A 17,866-nucleotide genomic window follows, 5' to 3' on the forward strand; every position below is an offset into this window, starting at 1 on the left:
CAGGTCGTGTAGGATTATTGTCATTTCTTGCCAGACTTTTTTCCCTCCTGGCCTTAAAAGACCTCTGTCCCTGGAGAGGTTGTGGCTCCTCTCTTTTGTTTCCCATAGTCTGGCTGGTCTGTGTCTTCTAGTCCCCGTTAGATGATGTGCCTGGCAGTATGTGGTGTAGCATTTTCTTTCATGGATTGATGAGTGACACATTTCTGGGTGAAATAAGTTACAAGAAGGGAAGTTGCACTCTCCTGCATGTCCCACCTGTTTTACCAGATATACCGTGCCTGCAGATGTTGTAGGCAGAATTGTAGGTGATATTGTAGGCAGTGCTGTAGGCGGTATTGTAGATAGTATTGTATTCAGTGTTGTAGGCAGTGTTGTAGGTGGTATTGTAGATAGTACAGTATTGTATCCAGTGTTGTAGGCAGTGTTGTAGGTAGTATTGTAGGCAGTGTTGTAGGTGGTATTGTATATTGTTGTAAGCAGTGTTGTAGGTCGTATTGTAGGCAGTGTTGTATGTGGTATTGTAGGCAGTGTTGTAGGTGGTATTGTAGATAGTATTGTATTCAGTGTTGTAGGCAGTGTTGTAGGTGGTATTGTAGGCAGTATTGTAGGTGGTATTGTAGATAGTATTGTATTCAGTGTTATAGGCAGTGTTGTAGGTGGTATTGTAGGCAGTATTGTAGGCGGTATTGTAGATAGTATTGTATTCAGTGTTATAGGCAGTGTTGTAGGTGGTATTGTAGGCAGTGTTGTAGGTGGTATTGTAGGCAGTGTTGTAGGTGGTATTGTAGGCAGTGTTGTCGGTGGTATTGTAGGCAGTGTTGTAGGTGGTATTGTAGATAGTATTGTATTCAGTGTTGTAGGCAGTGTTGTAGGTGGTATTGTTTGCAGTGTTGTAGGTGGTATTGTAGGCAGTGTTGTAGGTGGTATTGTAGGCAGTGTTGTAGGCACTATTGTATTCAGTGTTGTAGGCAGTGTTGTAGGTGGTATTGTAGGCAGTGCTGTAGGTGGTATTGTAGGCAGTGTTGTAGGTGGTATTGTAGGTAGTATTGTAGGCAGTGGTGTAGGTGGTATTGTAGGCAGTGTTGTAGGTGGTATTGTAGGCAGTGTTGTAGGTGGTATTGTAGGTAGTATTGTAGGCAGTGGTGTAGGTGGTATTGTAGGCAGTGTTGAGAAACTCGTGCACAGGAGACTATATTCATTTATAACAGCACAAAACATACTCAACCCCTGCCAATTTGGATTCAGGAAAAATAAAAGCACTAATGATGCAATCATAAAAATGCTAGATCTGCTTTACACAGCATTGGAAAATAAGGAATATCCACTAGGAATTTTTATTGACCTAAGAAAAGCTTTTGACACAGTAGACCACGACATCCTACTCCACAAACTTGACCATTACGGTATAAGAGGCCATGCGCTTGCTTATTTCAAATCTTACCTTACTAATAGGTATCAGTATGTTACCATTAAAGACACAGCATCAGCAACACGGCCACTTGATACTGGAGTTCCGCAGGGAAGTGTCCTTGGTCCCCTGCTCTTCCTCATATACATCAATGATCTTCCAAACGTATCCCAACACCAGAAACCCATTCTCTTTGCTGACGACACGACTTATGTCATCTCTCACCCTTATCTTGCCACCCTCAACACCATTGTTAACGAGGAGCTGATCAAAATATCGACTTGGATGACAGCCAATAAACTTACGCTTAACACTGACAAAACCTACTATATTATGTTTGGTAGCAGAGCAGGAGATGCACAAATTAACATTAAGATCGACAACACTCTAATTACCAGACATAATGAGGGCAAATTCCTAGGCCTATACCTTGACAACAACCTGAATTTCAGCACCCATATCCAACACATAACCAAAAAAGTATCCAAAACAGTTGGGATCCTCTCCAAGATACGATACTACGTGCCGCAAAATGCCCTTCTCACACTATACCACTCACTTATTTATCCATACCTCACCTATGCTATTTGTGCTTGAGTATCAACTGCTGCAACACACCTAAAGCCAATAATAACCCAACAAAAAGCTGCAGTAAGAATAATCACTAAATCCCATCCCTGGCAACACACCCCCCCACTCTTCATAGATCTAAATTTACTCCCTGTTCAGTACATCCACACTTACTACTGTGCAATCTACATCTATAGGACCTTAAACTCCAATATCAACCTTGACCTAAAATGCTTTTTTGATAGTTGTGACAGAACCCACAGGCATAACACCAGACACAAACATCTCTACGACATTCCCCGTGTCCGACTAAACCTTTACAAAAATTCAATGTATGTCAAAGGCCCTAAAATCTGGAACACCCTACCTGAGAACTCTAGAACTGCAGACACATTCATCACCTTCAAAACTACCATTAGAAAACATCTTATCTCCCTGATACACCCCGTCAACTAACTACATGAATACCACCTGGTGGTTCACACTTACACTCACTCTCCCATTTGACCATAAACAGAAATATTAATCTCAATCTTAAAATAATGAATCCTATGATACTCCAATACTGAAACTATGTACTGTGCCAAAACAAAAGCATTCACATTGCTAAACTCACAAACTAGTATTTAATCTCTTAGCCATAATACCAACTTACCTCATAATTTGTAATATTTTAAAATAAAGAATTAAACTAAGTCTGCCCGAAATGCCTAGCCATGCTAGGCGTTCTAGTGGTACACTCTGTAATCATTATTTAACTACATGTAAACCACACAACAACCAAATTCTGTAAATTCAACATTGTAATCTTTATAGAGAATAAACTTTGAATTTGAATTTGAATAGGTGGTATTTTAGGTAGTATTGTAGGCAGTGGTGTAGGTGGTATTGTAGGCAGTGTTGTAGGTGGTATTGTAGGCAGTGTTATAGGCAGTGTTGTAAGCAGTGTTGTAGGTGGTATTGTAGGCAGTGTTGTAGGTGGTATTGTAGGCAGTGTTGTAGGTGGTATTGTAGGCAGTGTTGTAGGTGGTATTGTAGGCAGTGTTGTAAGCAGTGTTGTAGGCAGTGTTGTAGGTGGTATTGTAGGCAGTGTTGTAGGTGGTATTGTAGGCAGTGGTGTAGGTGGCATTGTAGGCAGTGTTGTAGGTGGCATTGTAGGTGTTGTAGGTGGTATTGTAGGTGTTGTAGGTGGTATTGTAGGTGTTGTAGGTGGTATTGTAGGTGTTGTAGGTGGTATTGTAGGTGTTGTAGGTGGTATTGTAGGTGTTGTAGGTGGTATTGTAGGTGTTGTAGGTGGTATTGTAGGTGTTGTAGGTGTTGTAGGTGGTGTTGTAGGTGGTATTGCAGGCAGTGTTGTAGGTGGTGTTGTAGGTGGTATTGTAAGGCAGTGTTGTAGGCGGTGTTGTAAGTGGTATTGTAGGCAGTGTTGTAGGTGGTGTTGTAGGTGGTATTGTAGGCAGTGTTGTAGGCGGTGTTGTAGGTGGTATTGTAGGCAGTGTTGTAGGCAGTGTTGTAAGTGGTGTTGTAGGCAGTGTTGTAGGCGGTGTTGTAGGTGGTATTGTAGGTGGTATTCTAGGTAGTGTTGTAGGTGGTATTGTAGGCAGTGTTGTAGGTGGTATTGTAGGCAGTGTTGTAAGTGGTATTGTAGGCAGTGTTGTAGGTGGTGTTGTAGGTGGTATTGCAGGCAGTGTTGTAAGTGGTATTGTAGGCAGTGTTGTAAGTGGTATTGTAGGCAGTGTTGTAGGCGGTGTTGTAGGTGGTATTGTAGGTGGTATTCTAGGTAGTGTTGTAGGTGGTATTGTAGGCAGTGTTGTAAGTGGCATTGTAGGCAGTGTTGTAGGTGGTGTTGTAGGTGGTATTGCAGGCAGTGTTGTAAGTGGTATTGTAGGCAGTGTTGTAAGTGGTATTGTAGGCAGTGTTGTAGGCGGTGTTGTAGGTGGTATTGTAGGCAATGTTGTAGGTGGTGTTGTAGGTGGTATTGCAGGCAGTGTTGTAAGTGGTATTGTAGGCAGTGTTGTAAGTGGTATTGTAGGCAGTGTTGTAGGCAGTGTTGTAGGTGGTATTGTAGGCAGTGTTGTAGGCAATGTTGTAGGTGGTATTGTAGGTAGTGTTGTAGGCGGTGTTGTAGGTGGTATTGTAGGCAGTGTTGTAGGCAATGTTGTAGGTGGTATTGTAGGCAGTGTTGTAGGCAGTGTTGTAGGTGGTATTGTAGGCAGTGTTGTAGGCAGTGTTGTAGGTGGTGTTGTAGGTGGTAATGTAGGCAGTGTTGTAGGCGGTGTTGTAGGTGGTGTTGTAGGTGGTATTGTAGGCAGTGTTGTAGGCAATGTTGTAGGTGGTATTGTAGGCAGTGTTGTAGGCAGTGTTGTAGGTGGTGTTGTAGGTGGTAATGTAGGCAGTGTTGTAGGCGGTGTTGTAAGTGGTATTGAAGGCAGTGTTGTAGGCGGTGTTGTAGGTGGTATTGTAGGTGGTATTGTAGGCAGTGTTGTAGGCGGTATTCTAGGTAGTGTTGTAGGTGGTATTGTGTAAATATTGGTCAGTTTAATATTAGCTCTCCCTGCCAGCAGCGCCAAGATGGGTGCCACCTTCACACATTTCGCCCTCTGGGCACGTTTCCTGCCCACCTGCCCTCCTCCCCACCTATATCTTAGACTTTTCTTGGTCTTTCTCTGGTATTTTAAGTGGCTGAAAAAGACCAATTTTAGCATCATCATTTTTCCCGTTTTCTGGAAAGTTCATTTAGAGAAAACGTAAAATTTTAGTTTTATTTGGGGAGTAACTTTGTTAAATATGGTTTTAATTTTAACTTGCCAGGTTCTTAACCCAGGGTAACCCAGAATAGCTCAGGATAACCAAGGATAGTTCAAGATGACCTAGGATAATCTAGGATAGCTCAAGATTACCCAGGATAGTTCAGGATGACCTAGGATAATTTAGGATAGCTTAGGATAACCAAGGTTTGCTAAGGATAATTCATGATAACCCAGGGGTAACAATAGTCCAAGATAACCCAAGACAAACGATGATAACCTTGAATAACCCAAGACAGCGTAGGATAACTCAGGTTCGCTCAGGATAACCCAGAGTAAACCAGGATAACCTAAGATAGATAAGGATTGCTGTCTTCAAGACCCCTGGGTGTCTTCAAGATCCCTGGCTGTCTTCAAGACCCCTGGGTGTCTTCAAGACCCCTGGCAGTCTTCAAGACTCCTGGTTGTCTTCAAGACCCCTGGTTGTCTTCAAGACCCTTGGCTGTCTTCAAGACCCCTGATTGTCTTCAAGACCCCTGGCTGTCTTCAAGACCCCTAGCTGTCTTCAAGACCCCTGATTGTCTTCAAGACCCCTAGCTGTCTTCAGGACCCCTAGCTGTCTTCAAGAAGTGCTAATGCACGTGGAGAAGAGAGGAGTGTAGAGGAGAGAGATTTTGGGAGATGTTAAGTGAGTGTTGAAGGAGTTTTGAAGCAAATGAGAGAAAAGGTTACAGAGAGCATGGTAGGTAAGTTTGGGACACAAGGCGGAAATGATAGTGGGGGACCTTTGAACTTTGTATAGAAAAAGGTTTGGTAATAGGTAATACATATTTTTTAAGATGTGAGTATGATATAGGGTGTAATGACAGTAGTTTGTTAGACTGTATTATTAGATAAAAGACTGATGGGTAGACTTCAGGATGTACATGTTGGGTAGACTTCAAGATATGCACGTTGGGTAGACTTCAGGATGTACATGTTGGGTAGACTTCAGGATATGCATGTTGGGTAGACTTCAGGATGTACATGTTGGGTAGACTTCAGGATGTACATGTTGGATAGACTTCAGGATGTACATGTTGGGTAGACTTCAGGATGTACATGTTGGGTAGACTTCAGGATGTACATGTTGGGTAGACTTCAGGATGTACATGTTGGGTAGACTTCAGGATGAACATGTTGGATAGACTTCAGGATGTACATGTTGGATAGACTTCAGGATGTACATGTTGGGTAGACTTCAGGATGTACATGTTGGGTAGACTTCAGGATGTACATGTTGGGTAGACTTCAGGATGTACATGTTGGGTAGACTTCAGGATGTACATGTTGGGTAGACTTCAGGATGTACATGTTGGGTAGACTTCAGGATGTACATGTTGGGTAGACTTCAGGATGAACATGTTGGATAGACTTCAGGATGTACATGTTGGGTAGACTTCAGGATGTACATGTTGGGTAGACTTCAGGATGTACATGTTGGGTAGACTTCAGGATGAACATGTTGGATAGACTTCAGGATGTACATGTTGGGTAGACTTCAGGATGTACATGTTGGGTAGACTTCAGGATGTACATGTTGGGTAGACTTCAGGATGTACATGTTGGGTAGACTTCAGGATGTACATGTTGGGTAGACTTCAGGATGTACATGTTGGGTAGACTTCAGGATGTACATGTTGGGTAGACTTTAGGATGTACATGTTTATAGAGGGAACAGTTATATCAGATCATTTTTTACTTGCAGCTACAGTGAGAGTAAAAGGTAGATGGGATACAAGGAGAATGGAAGCAGCAAGTAAGAGAGAGGTAAAGGTTTAGAAACTAGAGGAGGAGGCAGTTAGGGTAAGTTATAAGCAACTATTGGAAGAACGATGGGATAGTGAGAGTATGGCCAGTGAAGTTGAAGATGTATGGGGTAGGTTTAAGAATGTAGTGTTAGAGTGTTCAGCAGAAGTTTGTGGTTACAGGAAAGTGGGTGCGGGAGGGAAGAAGAGCGATTGGTGGAATGATGATATAAAGAGCAGTAAGAGAGAAAAACGTAGCATATAAGAGGTTTTCACAAAATAGAAGTGATATAAGGAGGGAGAAGTATATGGAGAGAAAAGAGAGAGGCTAAGAGAGTAGTGAAGGGATGTAAAAGGAGAGCAAATGAGAGAATGGGTGAGATGCTGTCAACAAATTTTGCTGAGAATAAGAAAAGTTTTGGGGTGAAAATAAATTGAGAAAGCCTAGGAAACTTATGGATTTGATAGTTAAAAATAGAACAGAGTAATTAGATGCAGAGTTGGAGGTATCAGGAGAATGAAAGGGATATTTTGAGGAACTGTTAAATGTTGATGAACGTAGAAAAGCTGTGATTTTATGCATTTGCCAAGGATGTATAACATCTTTTAGGAGTGAAGAAGAGCCAGATGTGAATGTGGGGATGTGCATGAGGCTCTGGGTAAAGCAGCTGGGATTGATGGGATCAGGACAGAAATGTTAAAAGCAGGTGGGGATATAGTTCATTTAATAAATGTATGAGAGAGGGAAAGGTACTACGGATTGACGGAGAGCCTGCCCGGAGGGTATTCCGAGAGTCAACACTCCCATGACTCTATAACTATGTCTTGCAGTGGAACAGGGCCTGATCAACCATGCTGTTACTGCTGGCTGTGTACAAACTGACATATGAACCACAACCTGGCTGGTCAGGTACTGACTTTATGTGTCTGTCTAGCTCCCTCTTGAAGACGGCCAGTGATCTATTGGTAATCCCCCTAATGTATGCTGGGAGGCAGTAGAATAGTCTTGGGCCCATGACACTTATTGTGCTGTCTTATCGTACGCATGGCATGCCTGCTTTTCATTGGGGTTATGTTGCACCACCTGCCGAGTCTTGCTTTCTTAGGGAGTGATTTCATCGTGCAGATTTGGGACTAGTTCCTCTATGATTTGCCAAGTGTATATTTTCATGCATTTTTCTTGCCTGCATTCCAAGGAGTACAGGTCAAGGGACTATAACTGTTCCCAGTAATTTAGGTGCGTTATTGTATTTATACGCACAGTGAAAATTCTCTGTGTATTCTCCAGGTCTGCAGTTTTGCCTGCCTTGAAACGGGCCATTAGTGTGCAGCAATATTCTAGCCTAGAGACAACAAGTGATTGGTATCTCTAGCATTGAAGGATCTCATTAGACATCCTATCATTTTCCTAGCAGATGTGGTAGATACATTGTTGTGAACTTTGAAAGAGAGAGTGTCTGACATTATTGCTTCCAGGTCCTTCACATTAGTTTTTTGCTCTATTTTGTGATTGGAATTTGTTTTATACTTCATTACCCGGAGTAAATGAAATTTGTCTTCATTGAACTTCACATTGTTTTCTGAGGCTCATTTAAAGACTTTGTTAATGTCCACTTGGAGATTTTCAGTGTCATTGATTGATGATACTGTCATGCAAATTCTAGTATCATCAGCAAAGGAGGACATGGTGCTGTGGCTTACATCTCTGTCTATGTCACATATGAGGATGAGGAGAAGGATGGGGGCGAGTACTGTACCTTGTGGAACAGAGCTTTTCACTGTAGCCGCCTCTAACTTTACTTTATTTACTATTATTCTTTGTGTTCTATTTGTTAGGAAGTTATAGATCCATCTACCAACTTTTCCTGTTATTCTTTTATCAGGCATTTTGTGTGCTATTAAACCATAATTGCACTTGCAAAGTCTGTGTATACTACATATGCATTTTGTTTGTCCTCCAGTGCATCCCAGACCATGTCATAGTGGTCCAGTAGCTGTGAGAGACAGGAGCGGCCTGTTCTAAACCCATGCTGCCCTGGGTTGTGCAATTGATGGGTATCCAAGTTGTTGGCAATCTTGCCTCTTAGGACCCTTTCAAAGATTTTTATGATGTGGGATGTTAGTGCTGTCAACCTGTAATTCTTTGCAATTGTTTTCCTTCCACCTTTGTGGAGTGGGGCAATATCTGTTGTTTTTAGTGACTGTGGGCTGACAACTGTGTCTCTGCTGCCTTTCCATAGAATATTTAAGGCATATAAAAAGTGTTTCTTGCAGTTCTTGATGAAGACTGGACCTGCAGCAGAGTGCATGGCCATGTTATTTATTGTTTTTTCATAAGCCTGTGGTGTTAGGATTATATGAGAAATTCTTGAAATAGCCAAATTTTGGGACTTGGTCATAAAAAATTAATTTAGATCGTCAACCCTAAGTTTGATTAACAGCTCACAAAATGCTGAGTCATACCGGGACTTTGGTATCTCACTTCCTTGCTGTCATCTGTGTATGTCCCATCTTGTTTAAGCAGTGACTCAATACTGGATGTGGTTTTTGCACTAGATTTGGCATAGGAAATTTTTTTTTTTTTAATTTCATTTATAGCTTTAAGTTCTTCCTGTGTGTTTTGGCTCCTGTATGATTCCTTAAGCTTAAGTTCGATATTTTTCTATTTCTCTGACCAGTGGCCAGTGCCCCATTACATATTTCAGTTATACTGGCCCCTTTCAGCAGCTCTGTGATTCTTTGCCTTCACCTGTAGAGGGAGTGTGTCTCTCTCTTTCTAGTTTACATCTTCTCTTCTTTTGTCTTAAAGGAATGTGTCTTGAGCATACCTCAAGTGTCACAGAGTATAGAGTGTAGTGCCTTTGTACAGTGGCAAAGGAGACAAAAGAGAGTTTAAGAATTATAGGGGAATAAGCTTGCTGATTATAGTAGAGTTATTATTGAAAGAATTAAGAGTACATAATTGGAGAGCAGGCTCGCAGATGAACAAGGAGGCTTTAGGAAGGTTAAATGTGTAGACCAAGTGTTTACAGTGAAGCATATAAGTAAGCTGTATTTAGATAAGGGTAAAGAGGTTTCTGTTGCATTTATAGATTTGGAAAAGGCATATGATAGGGTGGATAGGGCAGCAGTGTGGCAGATGTTGCAGGTGTATGGAATAGGTGGTAGGTTACTGAAAGCAGTTAAGAGTTCTTACGAGGATAGTGAGGCTCAAGTTAGAGAATGAAGGAGAAAGAGAGATTTTCAAGCAAAAGTAGGCCTTGGATGCATGATATCTCCTTGGTTGTTTATCATATTTATAGATGGGGTTGTTAAAGAAGTGAATGCTTGGGTGTTAGGAACAGGTATGGGATTAAAAGATAAGGAATCTAATACAAAGTGGGAGGTGTCACAATTGCTTTCTGTTGATGACACTGTGCTTTTGGGAGATTCTGAAGAGAAGTTGCAGAGGTTGGTGGACAAGTTTGTACAGTATGTGAAAGAAGGGAATTAAAAGTGAACATAGGAAAGACCAAGGTGATGAGGATAAAAAGTTTAGGAAATGAAAGACTGGATATTTGGGAGTGGACTTGTCAGCAGATGAGTCTATGAAAGATGGGGTGAACCATAGAATTAACAAGGGGATAAAAGAGAACCACAGGATTGATGAGAGGAAAAAGGTGAGTGGTGCATTGAGGAGTCTCTGGAAACAAAGAATGTTTTCCATGGAAGCAAAGAGGGGAATGTATGAGAGTATATTCATACCAATGCCTTCTGTGGGTCTGAAGCATGGGTAATGAATGTTGCAACAAGGAGAAGGCAGTGGGAATGTTGTGTTTGAGGGCAGTGTGTGGTGTGAATATAATGCAGAGAATCCATACTTTGGAAATTAGGATGAAATGCAAGGTTACTAAAAGTATTATCCAGAGGACAGAGGAAGGATTGTTGAGGTGGTTTGGACATTTAGAGAGGATGGAACGGAGAATGAATTGGAGGGCATATAAATCTGAAGTGGAAGGAAATGGGATAGTGGTCGTTCTAAGAAAGGTTGGAGGGAGGGGATAAAGGAGGTTTTGTGTGTGAGGGGCTTAGACTTCCAGCAAGTGTGAGCAAGCCTGTGAGATAGCAAGTGGAGGCAGGTGGCTTTTATCACTTGACATGCTGTTGGAGTGTGAGCAAGGTAATATTTATGAAAGGATTCAGGGACACCAGTTAGCTAGACTTGTGTTCTGTAGGTGGGAAGTACAGTGCCTGCCCTCTGAAGGAGGGGTGAAGATATGCTGCAGTTTTCAAGCTGTAGTTTCAGCACACGTCTAGCAAGACAGTGATGAAGTGAGTGATGATGAAAGTGTTTCTTCTTTTCTTGGGTCACCCTGCCTTGGTGGTAAATGGCCAGTATGCCATGAAAGATATTTTGTCACATAACACAATGTTGATAACATGTTATATTCCCTGACAGGCAAGCAGATAGTGTTAATATACTATTACTTCTACTACGAATAATAATAATAATAATAATAATAATAATAATAATAATAATAATAATAATAATAATAATAATAATAATAAATGTTACATAATGGGTAGTGTTGATAACACGTTATACTCCCTCACAGGCAAACAAATAGAAGGGATCTGGCACACTGGCGTCGTCGCTTATGGCAGAGAGTATTTCTTTGGCTCTGGCGGCATCGAGTCTTGCAGGCCTGTGAGTACCAGTGTTGTAATGGTGTCAGGGTGCCAGTGGTGGTGCCAGTGGTGGTGCCAGGGTGCTAGTGATGGTAATAGGGTGCTAGTGGTGGTGTCAGTGGTGGTGCCAGTGGTGGTGCCAGTGGTGGTGCCAGGGTGCTAGTGATGGTAACAGGGTGCCAGTGGTGGTGCCAGTGGTGGTGCCAGTGGTGGTGCCAGGGTGCTAGTGATGGTAATAGGGTGCTAGTGGTGGTGTCAGGATGTTAGAGATGGTTCCATGATGCTATAGATTGTGCTGGGGTGCTAGAGTTGGTGCCAGGGTGCTAAAGATAGTGCCAGTGATGGTGATAGGGTACTAGTGGTGCCAGGACACCAGTGGTAGTGCTAGGAATCCAGTGGTGGTGCCAGGACGCCATTGATGGTGCCAGGGTGCAAGTGGAGGTATCAAGGTGCCAGTGGTGGTGTCAGCGTGCCAGTGGTGGAGTCAGGGTGCTAGTGGTGGTGCCAGAGTGCTAGTGGTGATGGTGACAGAATGCCACTGGTCGTGCCAGGATGCCAGTGGTGGGGCCAGGATGCTAGTGGTAGTACCTGGGTGCCAGTGGTGTTGTTAGGGTGCTAGTGGTGGTGCCAGGATGCCATTGGTGGTGCCATGGTACTAGTGATTTTTGCCTGGATGCCAGTGGCAGTGCCAGGATACCAGTGTTGGTACCAGGATGCCAGTGGTCGTGCCAGGGTGCCAATGGTGGCACCAAGGTGCCAGTGGTGTTGTCGAGGTTATAGTGCTGGTGCCAGGGCGCCAGTGGTGGTGCCAGGATACCAGTGGTGGTGCTAGGATGCCAGTAATGGTACCAACATGCCCGTTGTGGTGTGAGGATGCCATTCGTCGTGCAGGGATGTCAGGGTGCCACTGGTGGTGCCGTAATACCAATGGTGGTGCCAGTCGTGGTGCCTGGATGCCAGTGGTGGTGCCAGGATACCAGTGTTGGTGCTAATGGTGGTGCCATGGTGCCAGAAGTGGTGCCAGGATGCCAGTGGCAGTACCAGGGTGCCAATGGTATTGTCAGGGTGCTAGTGGTGGTGCCAGGATGCCATTGGTGGTGCCATGGTACTAGTGATTTTTGCCTGGATGCCAGTGGCAGTGCCAGGATACCAGTGTTGGTACCAGGATGGCAGTGGTCATGCCAGGGTGCCAATGGTGCTGTCGAGGTTATAGTGCTGGTGCCAGGGCGCCAGTGGTGGTGCCAGGATACCAGTGGTGGTAGGATGCCAGTGATGGTACCAACATGCCCATGGTAGTGCGAGGATGCCATTCGTGGTGCAGGGATGCCAGGGTGTCACTGGTGGTGCTGTAATACCAATGGTGGTGCCAGGGTGCCAGTGGTGGTGCCAGGATACCAGTGGTGGTGCCAGGATGACAGTGGTGGTGTTAGGATGCTAGTGGTAGTGCCAGGATGACAGTGGTGGTGCCAGGGTGCTAGTAGTAGTGCCAGTGTGGCAGTGGTGGTGCCAGGGTGGCAGTGGTGGTGTCAATATGCTAGTTGTGGTGCCAGGATGCCAGTGACTGTGCCATGGTGCTCGTGGTGGTGCCAGGGTGCCAGTGGTTATGCCAGGGTGCCCATGATGGTGCCAAGATGCCAGTGGTGGTGCTAGGATGCCAGTGGTTGTGCCAGGGTGCCCGTGGTGGTGCTGGGATGTTAGTGGTGGTGCCAGGATGAAAGTGGCGGTGCCAGGGTGCCATTGGAGGTTCAAGGGTACCAGTAATGGTGCCAGGATACCAGTTGTGGCGCCAGGATGCCAGGAGTAGTGCCAGATGCCAGGAGTGGTGCCAGCATGCCAGTGGTGGTGGTGACAGTGGGAGTGTTGTAGATGACGTTTTAGTGTTGTAGATGTTATGGTAGTGTTGCACGGGGTGATGAAGTGTTGTAGATGGTGTTTGGAGTGTTGTAGGTGATATGGAAGTGTTACAGATAGTATGGGAGTGTTGTAGACGGTGTGGGAGTTTTGTAAATAGTATAGGAGTGTTGTAGCTGGTGTGGGAGTGTTGTAGCTGGTGTGGGAGTGTTGTAGCTGGTGTGGCAATATTGTAGACAGTATGGTAGTGTTGTAGCTGGTGTGGGAGTGTTGTAGCTGGTGTGGGAGTGTTGTAGCTGGTGTGGCAATATTGTAGACAGTATGGTAGTGTTGTAGCTGGTGTGGGAGTGTTGTAGCTGGTGTGGGAGTGTTGTAGCTGGTGTGGCAATATTGTAGACAGTATGGTAGTGTTGTAGCTGGTGTGGGAGTGTTGTAGCTGGTGTGGGAGTGTTGTAGCTGGTGTGGTAGTGTTGTAGCTGGTGTGGCAGTGTTGTAGTTGGTGTGGGAGTGTTGTAAGTGATGTGGAAGTGTTGTAAACAGTGTGGGTGCAGGTGTGGGAGTATTGCAATAGTGTGGGAGTGTTGTAAACATTCTTGGTGCAAGTGTGGGAGTGTTGTAGATAGTGTGAGTGCAGATGTGGGAGTGTTGTAACTGGTGTGGGAGTGTTGCAGCTTGGGTAGGAGTGTTGTACCAGGTGTGGGTGTATTGTAGCTGTTGTGGGTGTGTTGTAGACAGTGTAGGTGCAAGTGTGGGATTGTTGCAGCTGGTTTTGGAGTGTTGTATACAGTGTGGTTGCAGGTTTGGGAGTGTTGTAACTTGTGTGGGAGTGTTGTAACTAGGGTGAGAGTGTTGTACCAGGTGTGGGAGCTCAAGCGTGCAAGTGTTGTAACTTGTGTGGGAGTGTCGTAGCTGGTGTGGGAGTGTTGTAGCTGGTGTGGTAGTGTTGTAGCTGGTGTGGGAGTGTTGTAGCTGGTGTGGGAGTGTTGTAGAGTGTGTGAGTGCAGGTGTGGGAGGGTTGGCACTGGTAGTGAGCTTGGCACTCCTTCAGTGCCCAGGTTAGTGTGGTGGTGTGAGGAGAGAGAGTCAGTGCTGTGCCCAGGTAGGTTATATATATACCCTACCATGTGTGCCCTTCTTGCCACTCCCACATACCCATGATGTGTGTGTGTACACTCCCACATAACCATGATGTGTGTGTGTGTACACTCCCACATACCCATGATGTGTGTGTGTACAGTCACATACCCATGATGTGTGTGTGTGTACACTCCCACATACCCATGATGTGTGTACACTCCCACATAACCATGATGATGTGTGTGTACACTCCCACATACCCATGATGTGTGTACACTCCCACATAACCATGATGATGTGTGTGTACACTCCCACATAACCATGATGATGTGTGTGTACACCCACATACCCATGATGTGTGTACACTCCCACATAACCATGATGTGTGTGTGCACTCACATACCCATGATGTGTTTATGTATACTCACATACCTATGATGTATGCACACTCACATATCCATGATGTGTGTATGTACACACATACCCATGATGTGTGTGCATACATTCCCACATACCAATGATGTGTGTGTGTGTGTACACTCACATACCCATGATGTGTGTGTGTACACTCACATACCCATGATGTGTGTGTGTACACTCACATACCCATGATGTGTGTGTGTACACTGACATACCCATGATGTATGTGTGTACACTCACATACCCATGATGTGCATGTGTACACTCACATACCCATGATGTGTGTGTGTACACTCACATACCCATGATGTGTGTGTGTGTACACTCACATACCCATGATGTGTGTGTGTACACTCAAATACCCATGATGGGCATGTGTGTGTACACTCACCCATAATGTGTATGTGTACACTCCCATATACCAATGATATATCATGGGTATGTGGACGTGTGTATGTCACTCACAACATGCGTGCACGTGCACACACACACACACACACAAGAAAATAGATGCAATCTTCCCACCCGGATATCAGATCCTGAGGAAGGATAGGAGCAGGGGGGGGAGGAGGGGTTGCACTACTAATAAAAAACCGGTGGAGTTATCAAGAAATGGAAGGTATGGACGAGATTGGAGAAAGGGATTACATAGTAGGTACAGTTCAGTCAGGGGAACAAGGTAGTTATTGCAGTGATTTATAACCCACCACAGAACTGCAGGAGACCAAGAGAAGAATATGGTGAATGCAACAGAGCAATGGTGGACACTAGCTGAGGTGGCAAGAAGGGCTCACTCAAGTAGAGCGAAGTTACTGGTCATGGGCAACTTCAATCACAGGGAGATTGATTGGGAAAACCTGGAGCCACATGGGGGTCCCGAAACATGGAGAGCTAAAATGATGGATGTGGTACTGGCAAACCTCATGCACCAACATGTTAGGGACACTACCAGAAAGAGAGGGGAGGATGAATCGGCAAGACTGGACCTTGTGTTCACCCTGAGTAGCTCAGACATTGAGCACATCACATATGAAAGGCCCCTTGCAGCTAGTGGCCATGTGGTTATGAGCTTTGAATACATCATGGAGCTTCAACTGGAGAGGGTAACAAGAGTAGAAAGAGAAAAGCCAAACTATAAAAGGGGCGACTACACAGGTATGAGGACCTTCCTGCAGGAGGTTCAGTGGGAACGAGAGTTAGGAAGGTCAGTAAATGAAATGATAGACTACGTAACAACATAATGCAAGGAGGTAGTGGAAAGGTTTGTTCCCAAGGGCAACATAAATAATGGGAAGGACAGAACATGCCCTTGGTTTACCAGAAGGTGTAGGGAGGCAAAAACTAAGCGCCCTAAAAAATGGAAAAAGTACAGAAGGCGAAGGACTCAGGAAAATAAAGAGATTAGTCAACGAGCCAGAAACGAGCATGCACAGATAAGGAGGGAGGCCCAGCAGCAGTATGAAAATGACATAGCATCAAAAGTCAAGTCTGACCCGAAACTGCTTTATAGCCACATCAGGAGGAAGACAACAGTCAAGGGCTAGGTGATCAGGCTGAGGAAAGAAGGTGGGGAGCTCACAGGAAACGAACAAGAAGTATGTAAGGAGCTCAACATGAGATTTCAGGAAGTATTTACAGTGGAGGCTGAAGGGACACTGGGAAGACAAAACTGTGGGGTTTACCAACAAGGGATATACCAACAAGTGCTGGATGAATTACACACAACTGAGGAGGTGAACAAGATCCCAAGTGACCTTGATACCTCAAAGGCGGTGGGATCAGACATCTCTCCGTGGGTCCTTAGAGAGGGAGCAGAGACACTGTGTGCCACTAACCTAAATCTTCAACACTTCCCTTGAAACTGGGCAACTACCTGAAGTATGGAAGATGGCAAATGTAGTTCCCATCTTTAAGAAAGGAGACAGAAATGAAGCACTAAACTATAGACCAGTGTCACTGACGTGTATAGTATGCAAAGTCATGGAGAAGATTATCAGGAGGAGAGTGGTGGAGCGCCTGGAGTGGAACAAGATTATAAACGACAGCCAGCATGGATTCATGGAAGGCAAATCCTGTGTCACAAACCTACTAGAGTTTTATGACAAGGTAACTGAAATAAGAAATGAGAGGAAGGGGTGGGCTGATTGCATTTTCTTGGACTGCAAGAAGGCCTTTGACACAGTTCCTCACAAGAGATTAGTACAGAAGCTAGAGGATCAGGCACATATAACAGGAAGGGCGCTGCAATGGATCAGAGAATACCTAACAGGGAGGCAACAACGAGTCATGGTCCGTGATAAGGTATCACAGTGGGCACCGGTAACGAGTGGGGTCCCACAGGGGTCAGTCCTGGGACCAGTGCTATTCTTGGTATATGTGAACGACATGATTGAAGGGATAGACTCAGAAGTGTCCCTGTTTACAGATGTTGTGAAGTTAATGAGGAGAATTAAATCAGATGCAGACCAGACAAGTCTACAAAGAAACCTGAACAGGCTGGATGTGTGGTCCAGCAACTGGCTCCTAGAATTTAACCCCGCCAAATGCAAAGTCATGAAGATCGGAGAAGGGCAAAGAAGACTGCAGACAGAGTATAGGCTAGGTGGACAAAGACTACAGACCTCACTCAGGGAGAAAGACCTTGGGGTGACCATAACACCGAGCACGTCACCGGAGGCACACATCAACCAAATAACTTCTGCAGCATACAGGTGCCTGGCAAACCTGAGAATAGCATTCTGATACCTTAATAAGGAATCGTTCAAGACACTGTACACTGTGTATGTTAGGCCCATACTGGAGTATGCAGCACCAGTCTGGAACCCACACGTGGTCAAGCACGTCAAGAAGTTAGAGAAAGTACAAAGGTTTGCAACGAGGCTAGTCCCAGAGCTCAGGGGAATGTCGTACGAGGAAATGTTGAGGGAAATCGGACTGACGACACTGGAGGACAGAAGGTTCAGGGGAGACATGATAACGACATACAAGATACTGCGGGGAATAGACAAGGTGGACAGAGATAGGATGTTCCAGAGAGGGGACACAGAAACAAGGGGTCACAACTGGAAGCTGAAGACTCAGATGAGTCAGAGGGATGTTAGGAAGTATCCTACTCCACAAACTTGACCATTATGGTATAAGAGGCCATGCGCTTGCTTATTTCAAATCTTACCTTACTAATAGGTATCAGTATGTCACCATTAAAGACACAGCATCAACAACACGGCCACTTGATACTGGAGTTCCGCAGGGAAGTGTCCTTGGTCCCCTACTCTTCCTCATATACATCAATGATCTTCCAAATGTATCCCAACACCTGAAACCCATTCTCTTTGCTG

General features: G+C 44.7%; 1 protein-coding gene across 7 annotated transcripts in view; it reads left to right on the forward strand.

The window, feature by feature from the left end:
* The window catches only part of LOC128694183 (uncharacterized), a 204,651-nt gene that overhangs the window by 101,987 nt on the left and 84,798 nt on the right, over positions 1-17,866 (forward strand). For all 7 annotated transcript variants that reach the window (XM_070093782.1, XM_070093783.1, XM_070093787.1 and 4 more), the window contains one exon: positions 11,108-11,199. In XM_070093782.1, coding sequence (XP_069949883.1) covers positions 11,108-11,199 — 92 coding nt within the window. The remainder of the gene's footprint in view (positions 1-11,107; positions 11,200-17,866) is intronic.

This window comes from Cherax quadricarinatus, chromosome 43, assembly GCF_038502225.1.
Source record: "Cherax quadricarinatus isolate ZL_2023a chromosome 43, ASM3850222v1, whole genome shotgun sequence".
In the NCBI taxonomy this organism is placed as follows: domain Eukaryota; kingdom Metazoa; phylum Arthropoda; class Malacostraca; order Decapoda; family Parastacidae; genus Cherax; species Cherax quadricarinatus.